Source organism: Eublepharis macularius, chromosome 9 (assembly GCF_028583425.1).
Source record: "Eublepharis macularius isolate TG4126 chromosome 9, MPM_Emac_v1.0, whole genome shotgun sequence".
NCBI lineage: Eukaryota > Metazoa > Chordata > Lepidosauria > Squamata > Eublepharidae > Eublepharis > Eublepharis macularius.
In genome coordinates, this window is record NC_072798.1 from 106,087,479 (window position 1) to 106,102,469 (window position 14,991).

General features: G+C 42.7%; 1 protein-coding gene across 3 annotated transcripts in view; it reads left to right on the forward strand.

The window, feature by feature from the left end:
- The window catches only part of UPF2 (UPF2 regulator of nonsense mediated mRNA decay), a 66,734-nt gene that overhangs the window by 10,891 nt on the left and 40,852 nt on the right, over positions 1-14,991 (forward strand). For 2 of the 3 annotated variants that reach the window (XM_054988435.1, XM_054988436.1), the window contains exons 4-9: positions 2,215-2,375; positions 3,221-3,418; positions 5,121-5,270; positions 9,826-9,929; positions 11,404-11,489; positions 14,601-14,709. In XM_054988435.1, the coding sequence (XP_054844410.1) occupies positions 2,215-2,375; positions 3,221-3,418; positions 5,121-5,270; positions 9,826-9,929; positions 11,404-11,489; positions 14,601-14,709 (808 nt within the window). Of the gene's footprint in view, positions 1-2,214; positions 2,376-3,220; positions 3,419-5,120; positions 5,271-7,342; positions 7,406-9,825; positions 9,930-11,403; positions 11,490-14,600; positions 14,710-14,991 lie in introns of all 3 variants that reach the window. The other variant, XM_054988432.1, reaches the window with a different exon arrangement.

Consider the following 14,991-nt stretch of genomic DNA (forward strand, 5'->3'; position numbering starts at 1 on the left):
GATCAGGGGGCGGGGCCACCAGCCATGTGACCATTTTCTCCAAGGGCAACCCACTGAGTTCCAGCACCTCTTTTCCCAGAAAAAAAGCCCTGCTTACAGTACAATGCCATACACTGTTGCTCTCATGTAAGCCCCACTGATCTCAGTAGACTTAGAACCGAATAACTCTGCATAGGATTGCATGGCCAGTATCTCAACTGTGAAGTGGAAGAACACAGTGTTGCCTCCTTAGGTTTAGGTGTGACCGTCTTGGAAAGTTTGTGTCTCCCACCGCCCGAACACCAAGAATATAGCAACTGGAAACTTACCTTACGTAGAACTACTGTTGACACTAGTCTTAACTAGTGTCTAGAGTGAATGCAGGAAATTACAGGCCAGTTAGCTTAACATCTGTTCCAGGTAGATCAGTAGAAACTGTTATTAAAAAGAGAATTAAGCACTCAGAAGAACAAAGTCTACTGAAGGAAAGTCAGTATGTTTTCTGCAAAGGGAAGTCTTGCCTGGCTGGTCTGTTGGAGTTCTTCTGACCAGTGTGAATAAAGGTGACTCAGTAGGCATCAAACAGTTGGACTTCCAAAAGACTTTTGAGAAGAAGTTGGACTTCCAAAAGACTTCTGAGACTTTTAGTGACAGTGTACTAGGACTAGGATTACAAAAATCTGAAACATAGAATATTAGACATGGTTCAGAATGCAGATACAATGTAGAAAAGGGGCTTTATATCAGGACAAAATAATGCAGTGACAGCAGGATAATACATACAGGAAACATGATACGTCATATGCATAGTGGTTGGTATAGTCCACAGTCACTTCATAAGCACCTTTCTGAACCATTCTGTAATAGGATTTCTGCAGGTATTTCCCCCTTGCGTGTGTGTGTGCCCAGTGATATGCATGCTAGCAGAGAGTGCTCTTTGAATAGAGAACGCCCCCTCATTATTTTGGCATCCATCCTTGGTTGCCGAGTGTGTGCCAGCGTGATCATGATTAACATGCCCCTTCCCCTTCTGTCCTCCATCAGCTTGCCGTGGTAGAGCTTAGGTTCCTTTCCATAGAATCATGAGGACAGTCTTTGTCACTGTGCCCAGTTTCATGTGTATCTTGGCTGTGGAATATTGCAAGCTAAGCCTTTGAAAAACCATTGAACAGTACTTCTTTGGATAGTTTTTCAAGTTTTGGAAAAACAGTACTAATAATTTAGCAATCAAACAATGCAATTTCCTGTTTTCAAGGACTTTGATTAAAGCTAGCTGCAAATTCTGGATTTGGTGGGAGCACTTTGCTAAGAGATAACTTTGCTTCTGCCACTTCGCAGCATATCTTCTAGCTGTTCAACAAAAGAAAGCTGCTTACTCATTTTGAAACAGAAGCAGTATATTTGGAAGCAACTACTCCAGAGCTACTGTTTTCAAGAGTACAGAACCACAGAGTTGGAAGGGGCCATACAGACCTTCTAGTCCATCCCCCTGCCCAGTGCAGGATGAGCCTAAAGGATCCCTGACAAATATTCATCTGGTCTCTTCTTGAAAACTGCCCATGAAGGGGAGCTCACCACCGCCTCCCTAGGCAGCTCATTCCACCTCTGAACTACTCTGAACTACAGTAACTAGAAGAGCAAAGCAGGGCGTTGTGTTAGCTCTTCTCCCTGTGCTGCAGTGTCTCTTTTTCATTGCCAGTGTAACCCAGGGAGAATTTTCATGGCCAGGTGCCAATATTCTTTTGTCCCTCTCTTGCTTTCCTGGCTTAGACAGTTGAGGTTTTTAAATGCTTTTTACTGTGGAGTAACAAGCATTTAAGTCCCCTTCTAATAGTCCCTCTGTTGTAGACTGTAGCTCCTCAGAGCAGGTTGGTTGTACATTAGAGCAACAGAGCTCTACATTAGAGCTACAGAAGCAAATTGGGCAAAAACACAAGTGTATATTCTTTAAGAGTTGCCATATACATAAATAGTACTGGTTATTAGTGTTCTTGTTTCAAAATTTTAACAGTATTAAGAACATTAACATTGTTCTAAATGTTTTGTAGACAAAAACTCATTAATGTGTAATTGATGCATTTTTACTCGCAATTGTGTGATTATTACAGTCTTTTAAAAAACCTGCCAGAGCTTTAGTATCTGGCTAATAATTAGAAAACAGATAGGATTTCATGTAAATATAAGCAAATGTTTGTATTTTTCCTGTTCCCCTGGGTTCCTTATGTCGTCTTCCAGGCGCATTCTGCACTCTAAAGGGGAGTTGAGTGAAGAACGGCACAAGCAGTATGAAGAATTTGCCCTGTCATATCAGAAGTTGTTGGCAAACTCTCAGTCTTTAGCTGATCTCCTGGATGAAAATATGCCTGATCTTCCCCAGGACAAACCAGTACCAGAAGGTAGGGAATCTTCTAGGGTTGGCCGGCAGAGGCAGGGTTTTCAGTTTGCTGTCCATTGGAGAACTTCATTTATTTATTTAGGGTATTTATATGCCACCTCTCCAGAAGAATGCTTGAGGTGGCTTCCAGACTGCAACAAAGAAAGAACAAATAAACATAAAACTGCAAACCCAAATAAAGGGAATCCTGTCCTCAATAAATCAAGTAGTCAAAACCAACAACGGTGCAACATGAAAGCAAGTCAGAACTCTGATGGGATATTGTAGAATGCATGCCCTGAAATATATACCAAGATAATCAACTAGATGGTAAGGAAGCCTCACTTAAAAGCCTGGGTGAACCAAGAACGTTTTGGCCTGGCTCCTAGCATCATCAGTATAGGCCCTATGCTGACCTGTGAGGTGTGTGTGGGGGGGGAAGCACGTTACAGAGACAGGATGCCACCACTTGTCTCTTAACCATTGTCCTTACCCTTATGGGTGAGGGCACCCAGGGCAGGGCTTGAGATCAGGATCTTATTTGATGAGCAGGACCGTATGGAAAGCAGTGATCCTTCCAATGCTCTGGGTACAGGCCTTTTTCTCCAGCCCAGTTGGCAACCTAGTGCTCACTAGCTGTTAAGGCAAGGTAAACAATTCTTCCTTTTGATTAGACTGGTTTTATTTGTCCCTGTCTCTCGATCCCTGCTGACTGGTATGCCCTCCACTTTATCTGGCAAGCTGTCCTGATTTTATATTCAGTGGCAACTGAGGGTTTAGGCTTGAGAGTAGGCTGTGGATGATGAAAAACAGATGTTAACAGTTGATTCCGTAAAGGATCTAATAATTTATATCTTCTGATTCCAGAACACGGGCCGGGTATTGACATTTTTACTCCTGGCAAGCCTGGTGAATATGATTTGGAAGGGGGCATTTGGGAAGACGAAGATGCTCGAAACTTCTATGAGAACCTTATTGATTTAAAGGCATTCGTACCGGCTATCCTGTTCAAGGATAACGAAAGATGTTCTCAGAATAAGGACTCCAATAAAGATGACTGTAGAGGTTAGACATTTTGTTATTTCTTCTCTTGAAACTTTGGGGTAAAGGAAGTGGGAGGGGTGTCACTTGTATGTAAGCTCTGCATCATTGAATACATTTGTAGTTTAAAACAGTGACACAAGCCCTGTGCAGAAGAAACAGGCAGCGCTTGGTGTAAATGTGCTGGTCTAGTCTCCTTGATCAAAACTGACTGTACTACGTTTTTAAACATGAAAACAAATTACTTGATCATTTTTCCCCCATTTTAAATGCAGCGTACTTTTAGGGAAAGTTGTCATTTACAGCACAGTTCCCCAGGGAAATAAATTGGATTGAAAGTGGAGGCACTTTCCAAAAGCAAACCCTGTCCTGGTTGTGGTTCAGAATGAGCATTTGATTAAGTATGAACCTCTGATCATCTTTAATTCTAACTGCTGTCGGCCTTGCCTTAAAAATACTGCTTTCTGTTTCCTCATATAGGTTCACTAAAAGCTTAATATTGCAGCTGGAAGCACCAGTATATAAATGAGACTTACTTGCTCTAAACATAAGATTGTGCTGTTGACCAAAACTGCTTCCCTATGCTTGAAGAGCAGCATGTCCTCAAAATGTATTTCTCCCCCCACCCCACACCTGGAAAGAAAAGATTCCTGTATTTAGAAGTCTGTGCAGGAGGAAACATTGTTTCAGATGGTCCTGATGGATGCTGAATCACGCCTGTGCTATCAAACTATAAGAAAATAAGTGAGGGTCCATAGCATTTTGTTCAACGGGACATTCACGTGCGATATTGCTGCCCTCTCTTTTTTGCCTTCATCACTGGTCACCGGGCAGTATTACTGCCCTACCCCCATTCCTCTTGTCTTTTGACGTCTCATTTTTCTTTCCTTCTCTTGTATCTTACTTGCTTTCATATCTGTTTCAGTTATGCTGTGTGGAAGTGGCTGTTCTTTGCAGCTGGCCAGGCAGTTTTCATATAAGTAAATCTGGTGGGTGAGGCAGCCACCCTGCTGTGAAACGTGTTGGAAAGTAACCCAGAAACTTTGGGGCTTTTCCTCTTTGCCTTCTCTTTGAAAACTCCCTGGTTTAGGGTTTCCCGAACACCTGGAATACTGTGAGATGGGATTATGTTGAACATGTTCATCCATAGTTTTGCCACATCAGATTTTTCAGGACTCCTTTCCAAGTAAATATTTTCTGCTCTAAATTTATAGTTTGGTAGGGAGTTGTCAGTACTTGACTGTGTCATGCCCTAATCCAAATGCCTTCAGTTGGAGAAAATCCTTTATCTGATTATCAGCAATTACAACTAGTGTAGAATGAATTGTATTGACACACACTGCACTGTTATTTAGCCAGATGGTCAACATCTGAAATACTTGGATGAGTAAAACAGGCAGTCTGCTTGCTCATGTTTGTATTTATGTAGAGGAAATGGAGCCTTGTATGAATTTTGGTAGCAAGCACTACGTTTTCCTTCTGCTTAGGGTTGAGGTGGGGTGGTGCAGAGTGCAGCAGAGTGAATCACCCGTACTTTATTTTTCTGGCAGAAGCAGAGAGACTGAGATGTTCTGGAATATGAGGAAGTCTAAAAGACACAGAGAGCAATCATACTAAATAATGGTCACTGTATTCTTTTTATATTAAACTGCCTTTGAATATGTAAAATACATAGAGGCTGAATGGTAAAATAGAAGAAATTGTGTATTTTGCTGTTTTGAAACAGAATTGAAAGAAATTAAAGATAGCAAAGATGTATCTGGTAGTGAAGATTTGGAGTTGGACCTGGAGAATCTAGATATTAATGATGATGCCCTTGAGTTAGAGTGCGGGGACGAAGCAGAAGATCTCGCAAAGAAGCTTCTTGATGAGCAAGGTAAAAATAACATGGAGAAATATTGTCCATTTTTAGTTTATTGCTAATCTGGTTCCCAGCAACATGCATAATCTCTTTAACAATGCTTGCTGCCACCCTGTTGAATGTACTGTTGGTGATACTAACTCATGTTGGAAGTATTCCCAAATAGGTGCAGTAGTTTTGGTAGCTGCTCTGTTGTATGGCCTCAGCAGTTAGCATTTCCCTGGTCAGTGTGTTTCCATACCACTGGCAGGAAAGGAATAACATTATATGAACAAACGTTCATTACTCCGGGCACATGCTGTCAGTGATACTTGCTCCTGTAACTTGACCATACCTGCCCCTCATGAGAGCAGAGAAACTGCCAGCAAGGTTTGCTAAGAACAACATGAAGGTAATGTGTGCTCCTTCCTTACCCCTGCTGCTATTGAGTTGCGTGTGTAGGGTTGGCAAGCAGTTGTCTAAATTATTTTCCCAGTCCTGTTAAATTGTTAAGAGATCTTCCACAGAAAACAAAATATATGCTGATGGGGACTTACTGGGGTGTTCACAGCAACATTTTTCATTGATATGAGAGAGAGCTAATAGTGGTGTAGTGGTTAGTGTTGGACTCGCATCTGGGAGATCCAAGTTCGAATCTCCGCTCTGCCATGGGTGGCCTTGGACCAATCACACTCTCAGCCCAACCTCTCTTACAGGGTTCTTGTGAGGATAGAATGGAGGCGGGGAAAACGATGTGGCAAGGCATGTTGGGTCTCCCTCAGGAGGGAAGTTGGGTTTTACTTTGGGTCTCTTTGAAGTGATCTCATGTTTTGCAGTTGGGGGTAACTGGCTGCTTTTTACACCAGTGGTTCCACGGACGTGTGCAAGAGCACGACCCTTTATAACTTGTGGCTGTAATTTTTGCCCTGAATGAAGACTGGTATTTCTGTCACAACTGATTATTCCTAAACCCTTTAGTATTCATACCTATTTTGTAGAATTCTTCTATGCCTAGAATTGTCCATTTTCCCAAGGGGTCAGTGGCAACTCCTGAGGAAAATGAGTTCATAGTTGGAGGGTGGTGTTCAGATGATGGCGTCGAACTAGATGAGTCAGTGGGAGGTGCATAATTTGAAGAGCTCATTGAGTGACCCTGGGGCCAGTCATTCTCTGTCCCCCTAACCCACCTCACCGGAAGGTGGTTGGGATAAAATGGAGGAGAGAACAATGTGGTAAGGCGCTTGGGGCCCTCATTGAGGAGTAAAGTGGGGGTATAAATACCTAAATAAATAAGCAGCAAAACAAAAATGTTCTGATTTTTAAATGCCTCTATTCAAGATGAGCCTATTCACCACCTTGGTTCCTCCCAGGGCCACCGCCTGGTCAAGCTCTCCCTTTTCAACTATCTGGCCACCATGTGGACCCAGTTCTGATGTTACAGAATGCTCTATATGTGAGGTGCAGGGAGAACCCTGTATTAATGGCTTTTGCAAGAAATGCAAGGCTGTCCATTTTAGGTCCATTTTAGCAGCTAATTTCATCTTGTTGTCTGGTGAGGCTTTTAATTGATTGATTTTGCTGCTGGATTAGGGCTTTTTGTAAAGGGCCATGATTGGCGGGAAAGGTGGCATGTAAATATTTTCATAAGAGATGGTGTTTGTGCTACTGGGGAGAAATGTCTAGGTACATCTGTTGCTTTTCTCCAAAATTGTAAACGGGTACAAAAAATCTAGTAGAATGCTTATGTATTTGACTTGCCCATAAAGAAGTGTACATTGTAAAAACCTGTTTGACTTAGATGTTCCTTTCTGCACCCCCCGCCCTTTAGTGTGATGTTCAGATGCTGTAAAGGATTTCACTATGACAGACCTTGTTTTTTACTCAGCTTATTGATGATAGTTAGCACAGACTATTTTGAATATGCTTAATGCCAAATTTATTGTAAAATATTAATTGAGTATTGTTATAAGGGGGAGAATGATGGGTCATGGGGAGGGGACTGGAATATAAAGGATAGAACTAAGTACTTAAAATTTCCTTCATAAAAAAAGGTTTTCTTTGTTATTGGGTATATTTAAATCTTTTCATTTTATTTTTAATGCGATTAGGCAAGAAACAGGGAGCAGATAGCACCGGAGCTGACAATAGTGACGGAAAGCAAGCTGCAAGAAGTGAGTTTTGAGGTGGTATCTTGAAGAGTCAAGGATATGTGACGTAGACACTCTCTGTCTCTCAAGTGATAGAGAGTAGCTAGTTCCAGGAAGAACTGACAAGTAGAGAGAAAGTGCTCTATAACACTTCCATAGGAACAAAAGACTTGAGACTTAACTGTCTTCACACTTAGTTTTCCTCATGGAGAGGTTGATAAAGGAAGACGACTTGGGTCCTGTAGTTAATGAAATGTGCCATTCAGCACTGAGCTTAATCAGGTCTGTAGTTGAACATTGCTGAATTTGAGTGCCAGAGGCCTGTTCTGTTTGAATTAATTCTTCTTGACTTGTATGTAGAAATTAAAGCAATCAGTAAGTAAAACTAGACACATGAAAATGCTCAGTAGTGCTGGGTGGGGGGGGGAGTGCTTTCAGTTCCGTCTACGAGTCCACTCAAAGGTTTGCCTTCAAACCTCCTAGGTCTTATCAGACAGAAACAGACACCAGGGTGGTACCAACTGCTCTAAACTTCTGGTTGCTTAATTTAAGTTCACAAACCAACCAGGTTCAGGAAGAATTCAGAGAGGGTAAAGGCTTTCTGTTGAGGCTTGTAATATTGTTGGCAATGTTTCAGCCAGTGGAGAATTTGAAAACAACTTGATCATAAGGCTGGATTCTCTTCAGTACATCATATACATACAACATATAGAATGATTCTGGATTGTTGATGCCGTGTCTTGTTGAAGCCCAGCACGAAACCCGGGGCAGGACTCTGCTCTTCTCTGAAGTGGGAAATGGCAGGGTTGGTGGTAATCATGAACTGGGGCTGACTACCAAAGCCAGTGACAGGTTATTTTGAAACAAGTCCTATCCCAAAACTTGGGTTTAAATGCTGAACTATTTCTCCTTTTAGATTTTTACCTATTAACTATTTGTACAATTTTGATGGTAATCTTGGTCTGACTAGACCATGTTGCTCTTCGTAACAGGAAGATCGCGTTTGTGGACAGGAGAGGTAGATCTGTCTGAGGATATGGCAATGCTGTCTTACGCAAGGAAGAAAACTAGCCATCATTCCATTTTCCTCCTAAAGTATGACATTTTTCTGATGGGAACATAGGCACTGTCTGGAGATGAGAGAACTGACTGTTGTGGAAACCTGCTATGAGTGCAGATTGCCACACCAGAGTGTGATTTCTTTGTCCTCTCCTTTCCTCCCCAGTGGAAAGTATAAGGAAGTGGAGACTGAACTGAGAGAGCATTTGCTCTGTCTGGGCAGTGCTTCTGTTAGCTCAGAAGTCGAGATGCATGCAAAGCTTTACTTTAACAGATGTATTCCTGTGTGTTACAGAATATATGTCCAAGGAATGCTCGAGTATAGAGAGAATCTAATGTGGTATCTGTTAGGAGGCTAATCTAAAAGGCCACTGGTTGTCTCCTTTGTAGTTATAACTTTAAATAGCACTTCTAGTGCATAACATTTAATTGACTGCTCATAGATAGAGATCCTGAATGGGTCTGTTTGGAAGCAAGCTTCATGTTATTCAGTGGGGCTTACTCCTAGGGAAGTGTCCTTAGGATTGCAGCTACAGTCATATTATGCAATTTTGGAATGGTCTTTATTTTGGTGTTTATGGGGCTCTTTGATACTGAGGCCACTAACTCTGGAGTTGAGAGAGAGATCCACAAACTTAAGGTGCACAAGGACCTTAATTCCCTAAAACGGGTACGCTAACCCCTTGACTTCCCCTGGGAGTGGATGGCAAACCCAGGTTCTCCTTGGCTTCTTCACGGCTCAGCTCTCTCATTCTCTTATCCATGTGCCTGTTCTTCTGCTTCTGTTTTTGGTATTTAATTTAATTTATTACATTTATATCCTGCCCTCCCCGCATCAGCGGGCTATTAAATAAAGTTATCTGGGGTTTCTCCAGCTTTTCTGTCTGCTTCTCTGTGCCCCATCCTCCCCACCTCCCCGGATGTCTGTGAAAGATGAGGATAGAGCAAGGGTGGGGATTGGGACATTAAGGCCGTCTCGGAGCAAGTCAAGCAGCCCCTGTGGACTGCCACTGAAGGTTCCATTTGGACCTGGGCCATGTTCAGGGTCCCCCATTGTCAGCGTCATCGTGGCCCAGGTCAGAGTTGTGCAGACCCTGTGGCACTGCCAGCACCGAGGGAACCCTGGACTTGGCTTGCTGCTGGCTAGCCGTGGTCCTTCGGGACCTGTCTTGGTAAGTTAAAGAGCCAGTTGGCACCCATCACTCATAATGGTGTAGAGGGACTGGCTACCTTTTCCTGTGTTTGTTTTCCCTTTGAATAACTCTGATTCACCTCCCTAAGGTGAGAGTTAATTGAGAATTAGGGAATAGACTTGGAACAACTAAATATATTTAACAGACTGTATGTTTCTGTTTGGTCTTCTCTCTTTTGAAACACTTGAATAGAGCAAGAAGATGAAGAGGCCAGTACTGGTTCACACTTGAAGCTCATTGTAGATGCTTTCCTTCAGCAGCTCCCAAATTGTGTAAACAGAGACCTGATAGACAAGGTACAGTAAGCATCTGGTGGCTATTCTTTCTCTTCGCCATGCCAGAGATTGGTTATTGGAAGTTCACATGAATCGCTATGGTGTACTTATTTTAAGGTCATTAATAATGTAGTAAGATACATACTTGTTTTCAGAGTTTGATTAATGTCAACATGAACTTTGAGTCTCAGGAAAATATTGAGAATGTCCGGAATCTCAGATACGTCAGTGTATGCTGATGGTCACTTGTGAGATTCTCTGTTGGTATTCCCTGCTGTGTCTCACAAGCAAACGGCACCTGTTAATGCAGTTCCCTGGTGCTTCAATTTTAGTGTACTGCACTTCCAGCTGTGGAATGAGGACACTATCTGACCTGTGTACCCCTCATTCATAGAGTTTGACAATGTTGATGTGTCCAATGCCCTGGCCAGGATTCCCTACCAGGGGTTGGCTTTCAGCCCTCATGTCTCACAACACTATCTGTTGTATTAGCCTTTCAGGCTCCGAGAGAGACTTGGCAGTATCCTCACGCAACCCTTCCTTGGTAGATTGGTAGAGGCGATCACGCACTCCCTTTTGAGAGCATGACTGTCCAACGCCCCCTTTCCCTAGCATGGCTCTCCCCAGCAGAGTGCTGTTTTTGCCTCGCTGCATACCTGCTGGTACTTTGGCAGAGACACATTGAGAGAGCTCCCAGCTTCTTGGAAGCACCTTTGGGCTAATGGCAATGAGATGCTCAGCATCTGTTGGGAAGGGGGTCCTCCCTAGTCGCTTACTTTGAGAGTTTCAAACCCACCTCCTTCAGTAAGTGAGCGTGCTGCTCTCCCAGTAAGAAGCCACAATGATGAAAACAGGGTGGCACTTACTTGTAACTGTTGTTCACTGAGTGGTCTGTGCAGTGACATCCTTCCCTCCTGCCCCGCTGAGAAGTCTCTGGAACCTCAGTTCTTGGGGGGTCTCTGGTGGTGGCGTGGAGAGAACTGAGGGAATAGCCCCCCTCCTCCTATTCATGTGATGTTTTTGGTGGAAAAGTGCCAAAGGGACTCCCTAGTCCTCTAGAAAGCTCTGGAAATCTTTTCTGTGGCTGGCCTGCACATGTGCAGTCCCAATGTGTGCCTGCACAGATGACCACTTGATGGACAACAATTATAGGTAAAGTGCAACCCTGTTTTTCTCAACTTAAAAACAAATTTCCTTACCAGGGCAACTTTTTGTTAGGCAGAATTTGTTACCAATATTTAATTAAATTTAGGTAGGGCTGTTATAGGCCAGATAAAGTGAATTCAGAGACTAGGTCCTGTGAAAAAGCTGCCAGTTGGCCTTTGCTGATTTGAGGGGAGAGGAATAATGTAATAACAGAGCACGCAGTATTTTAAAAGAATTAAGACTTTACCGAAGAAAGAAGCAAGTGGAATCTCCTTTTTTCCTTTGAAACCTGTTGAGCTCGTCCATGCGTCACTTTAAGATTTAAGAGAGTCTTTTTCCCATTCTGTAGGCAGCAATGGACTTCTGCATGAATATGAACACAAAAGCCAACAGGAGGAAGTTGGTTCGGGCTCTCTTCATTGTTCCACGACAAAGGTAAAAGGAGAATGAGTGCCCTGTTAAAAGTAATGGTTGTGATCCAAATCAGTGCTTGGGTGTGGCTGGTGTTGTCTTTCCTTTTCCATCATTCTGCTCTGAGGACTAGTCCCACCCCTCTCCCTCAGTTCCCTCAGGCAGTTTGAAGCTGCCTCTAGGGCTCCTGTGGGGAACACCATTTCCAGAGCCCTTTCTGGTCTGTAGGCCTAGTGGTTCTTTGGATTCTGGTCTGTGCCTTGAAGCTCATATTAAATTAACTCTTCCTACAAAATTTTCTGGAAATATTCGGTAACAGCTCATTGAAGATACACGTCTTGGAGATCATTTGTTTACAGCTAGATGCCATTTTGTAGAAGCTTATGGAAGGTATTTTAATAATAATGTATTAATGATCATTCAAGGACCATAGATTAATACTCATAACATCTTGACACACTTATATCTTCTGAGGAAAATGAGTTAGCGTTAACACAAGAATAATTTATTGATTCTTTTCTTTGTTGTGTGTTGTAGTTTCTCTCGAGGTCTTGGCAAAATGCTCGTCAGCAATGCGTGCCCTCAAGATCTTGGTGTTCTCACTGTATGTCTTTGAGAATGCCGTTGTGCCAAGGTCTCTGCCAAAGTTTTTCTCACTTTCCTTGGACAACTAATCTCACCTACCTGCCCCCTCCAAAAACAGCCACCCTTTGAATACCACTTTTTGTTTCACTTCTTTGGTAAGCCCCTTACCACCAGTGTAGCTAGAAGCCAGTCTGCTATTTATTCTGTAAATCATGCAGCAAATTAAGTGTCTTTCTTAAAAATGTGAACTGTGAGGCGTGTTCGTGTCAATATAACGAAGGGAGCACCTGTGCTGGAAGATGTATGGCTATGCTTGAATGTCATTTTAGCTTTATTATATGTAAGCTCTATGAGCAAGTAGCCTTTGAAAAATGTTTCAAAGAGCATTGCCTTAATAGTGTGTCTCTCTTTGACTGAACTCTTACACTGAATTATTTTGTTGCTGCTTGAAGCTATGTGGACCTGTGAGACTATAGGATAAGGGTAGGCTTTTCCCTTAATGACATAATTTTATTAATGCAACACTGACAGGAACAGAAGCAACTGTAAAAAGTTCACATAACCAGAACTAGCTTTTTTTAAAAAAATGAGTGTGCAACTTTGACTCCGTTCAGGTGAACTTCTGTGTGGGGAGAAGCCAGGTATAGTGGTTAGCCATCCCAGGTGAAATGTTACCTGTACATACATAAGAGTAGAGCCTGCTGGATCAGACCAGAGGTCCATCTAGTCCAGCAGCCTCCTCCTAACAGTGGCCTATTAGGAGGAGGAAAGCCTGCAGTCACCCATAGTGCCTGTGTAGGGTGATTCCTTGAATTGCATGCAATTAACAACTGTGCCAGTTGGTTTGTGTGTACGTAACTTTATGAGCAGGAGCTCCATTCAGATGTTACATCCAGTACTTTGAAGGTAGGCTGGATGGCAGAACCAAGTGCCTTGAAAATCTATGCAGGCTGGGCTTACCTGGCCCAGAAACCTCACACGGAGGAGATGGCCATGGTTGGGCCTGCCATTTTTGTTGCTGTTGCCTTGGAAGCAGAGTTGCACCATCCTCTTTCTTTCTCCTTGCTCAGGGTTATTGTTGCAGGCGGAAGGGGGCATTCATCTGCTACAGTCATGCTTGCCTTCTGCCATAGGCACCCTGATCCAACATGGCTTTCCTTGTGCTCTTAAGTGGTAACATCAGATGGACAGATGCAGTCTGTCTCCCTCCCCCGCCTCCAAGTCCCACGTACAAATTCAGCCAACCTGGACTTCTTTATGGGCAACCAGTCCTGTGGTATTAGAGTTGGATGTAGCTTTGATAAATACGTCTGTATCAACAAGTCTAGCTTTATTTTGCTGTTCCTGAGAAGTTCAGGGTAACTTGTGTGGTTCTCCTCCTGCCATTTTCCTCATGACTGTGTGAGGAAGGCAAAACAGAAAAAATAAAATAAAAAAGCAAACAAAAAAAAGAAAAGAAAAACCGTGCTGGCTACAAAAACACTATTGGCAAATCTGTACGTAGGTATCTATAAAATATTTCCAAATATCTAAAAATAAGTTCATACGCAATTGCTTTCTATATGCAATACGTTCAAATGTTGATAAGTTTATAAGGTCTCCAATCCAGTGATTTACAGGAAGTGGGCTTTTGTCTTTCCAGTGTTGAAGTATAAGTCTTTTAGCAACCATAAGGGCATGTAGGGTCCACTTCCATTGACCACTGGTTAGACAGGCAAGTTAGTTTAACGGTACATTAACATCCTCAAAAATAAATTAGTTTTCTAACACAAAATTAATGACTAATAAGTTCCTCCCCAAAGACCTGAATGACTACACATGACGAAAGCATATGCTTAAGAAATACATTTTGTGAATTACACTGCCAACAGTTAGACACTATACTTAAACCTTTAGTAAAAAGATGCTGTGGTATCCAGTATACCCTAAACATAATTTTTTGCTGAATAAGTTGCAACTTAAGGTCCATAGTAGCAACATTCCATTGCTTTAGCAGAATTGGATGCTCCAGATGGTTATTCCATTCATCTCTAAGGCTCTGTGTGTCATGCGAGGAAGTCGAGGCTGAGAGAGAGTGACTGGGCCACCCAAGGAACTTTGTGGGTGACCAGAGTTATTTGACAGCATTTACAGAAGTGGTTAGATGGTGATTTAGGGTTGAATCTCATGAAGCAGCGTCGCTGTGGCGTCTGAAGATGTAGGTCTTTCCCACCCCATTTCTTAAACCTTTGAAAAACTGATAACTGAAGGTCTTTGGATCTCCCCATGGACACAATGATATTGAGGTTGGGATTGAAGAAAAGTCATTCCTGTCTTCTTTCTCCTTTGGCACACAAAATGGAGGTGACTTTACCTGGCTCCCCTTCTGATTGCAGCCCCACTGGCCGCATAGCTTCTAGTCCGTCCAGGTGGATCTGGAGACTACGGGCAGCGGGTTTTTTAGCAGTTTTGGAGACGGAGGCACAGAGATCTTCACTGGCACGTGCTTCATTGGATCCAACTTTTACTTTGTAACGTCATTTTACATAAATGTGATCTTCTTACTTGCAGGCTGGATTTGTTGCCCTTTTATGCCAGGCTTGTTGCCACACTGCATCCCTGTATGTCTGATGTAGCAGAAGACCTCTGTTCCATGCTGAAAGGCGACTTCAGATTTCATGTATGTGCATGCTTCTTGTACTGCTTACGGGCTGGCATTTAAAAAGATCATTTTAAAGTATAAAGCTGGTGGTGGCCTGAGGCTGCTATCCTTGTTTTTTGACATAAGCATTGCACTTCTAATATCTTTCCGTGGCCAGGACCGTGGAAAGTGTATGTGGTGGATATATATATATATATGTAACAGAAATATAGCGGCTGCTGAATCTAATCAGAGTTTATATGGGGACTCTAAAGTTGGAGATGGTGATGCATTTTTCTTATTTTTTCCTTGTTTAGTATA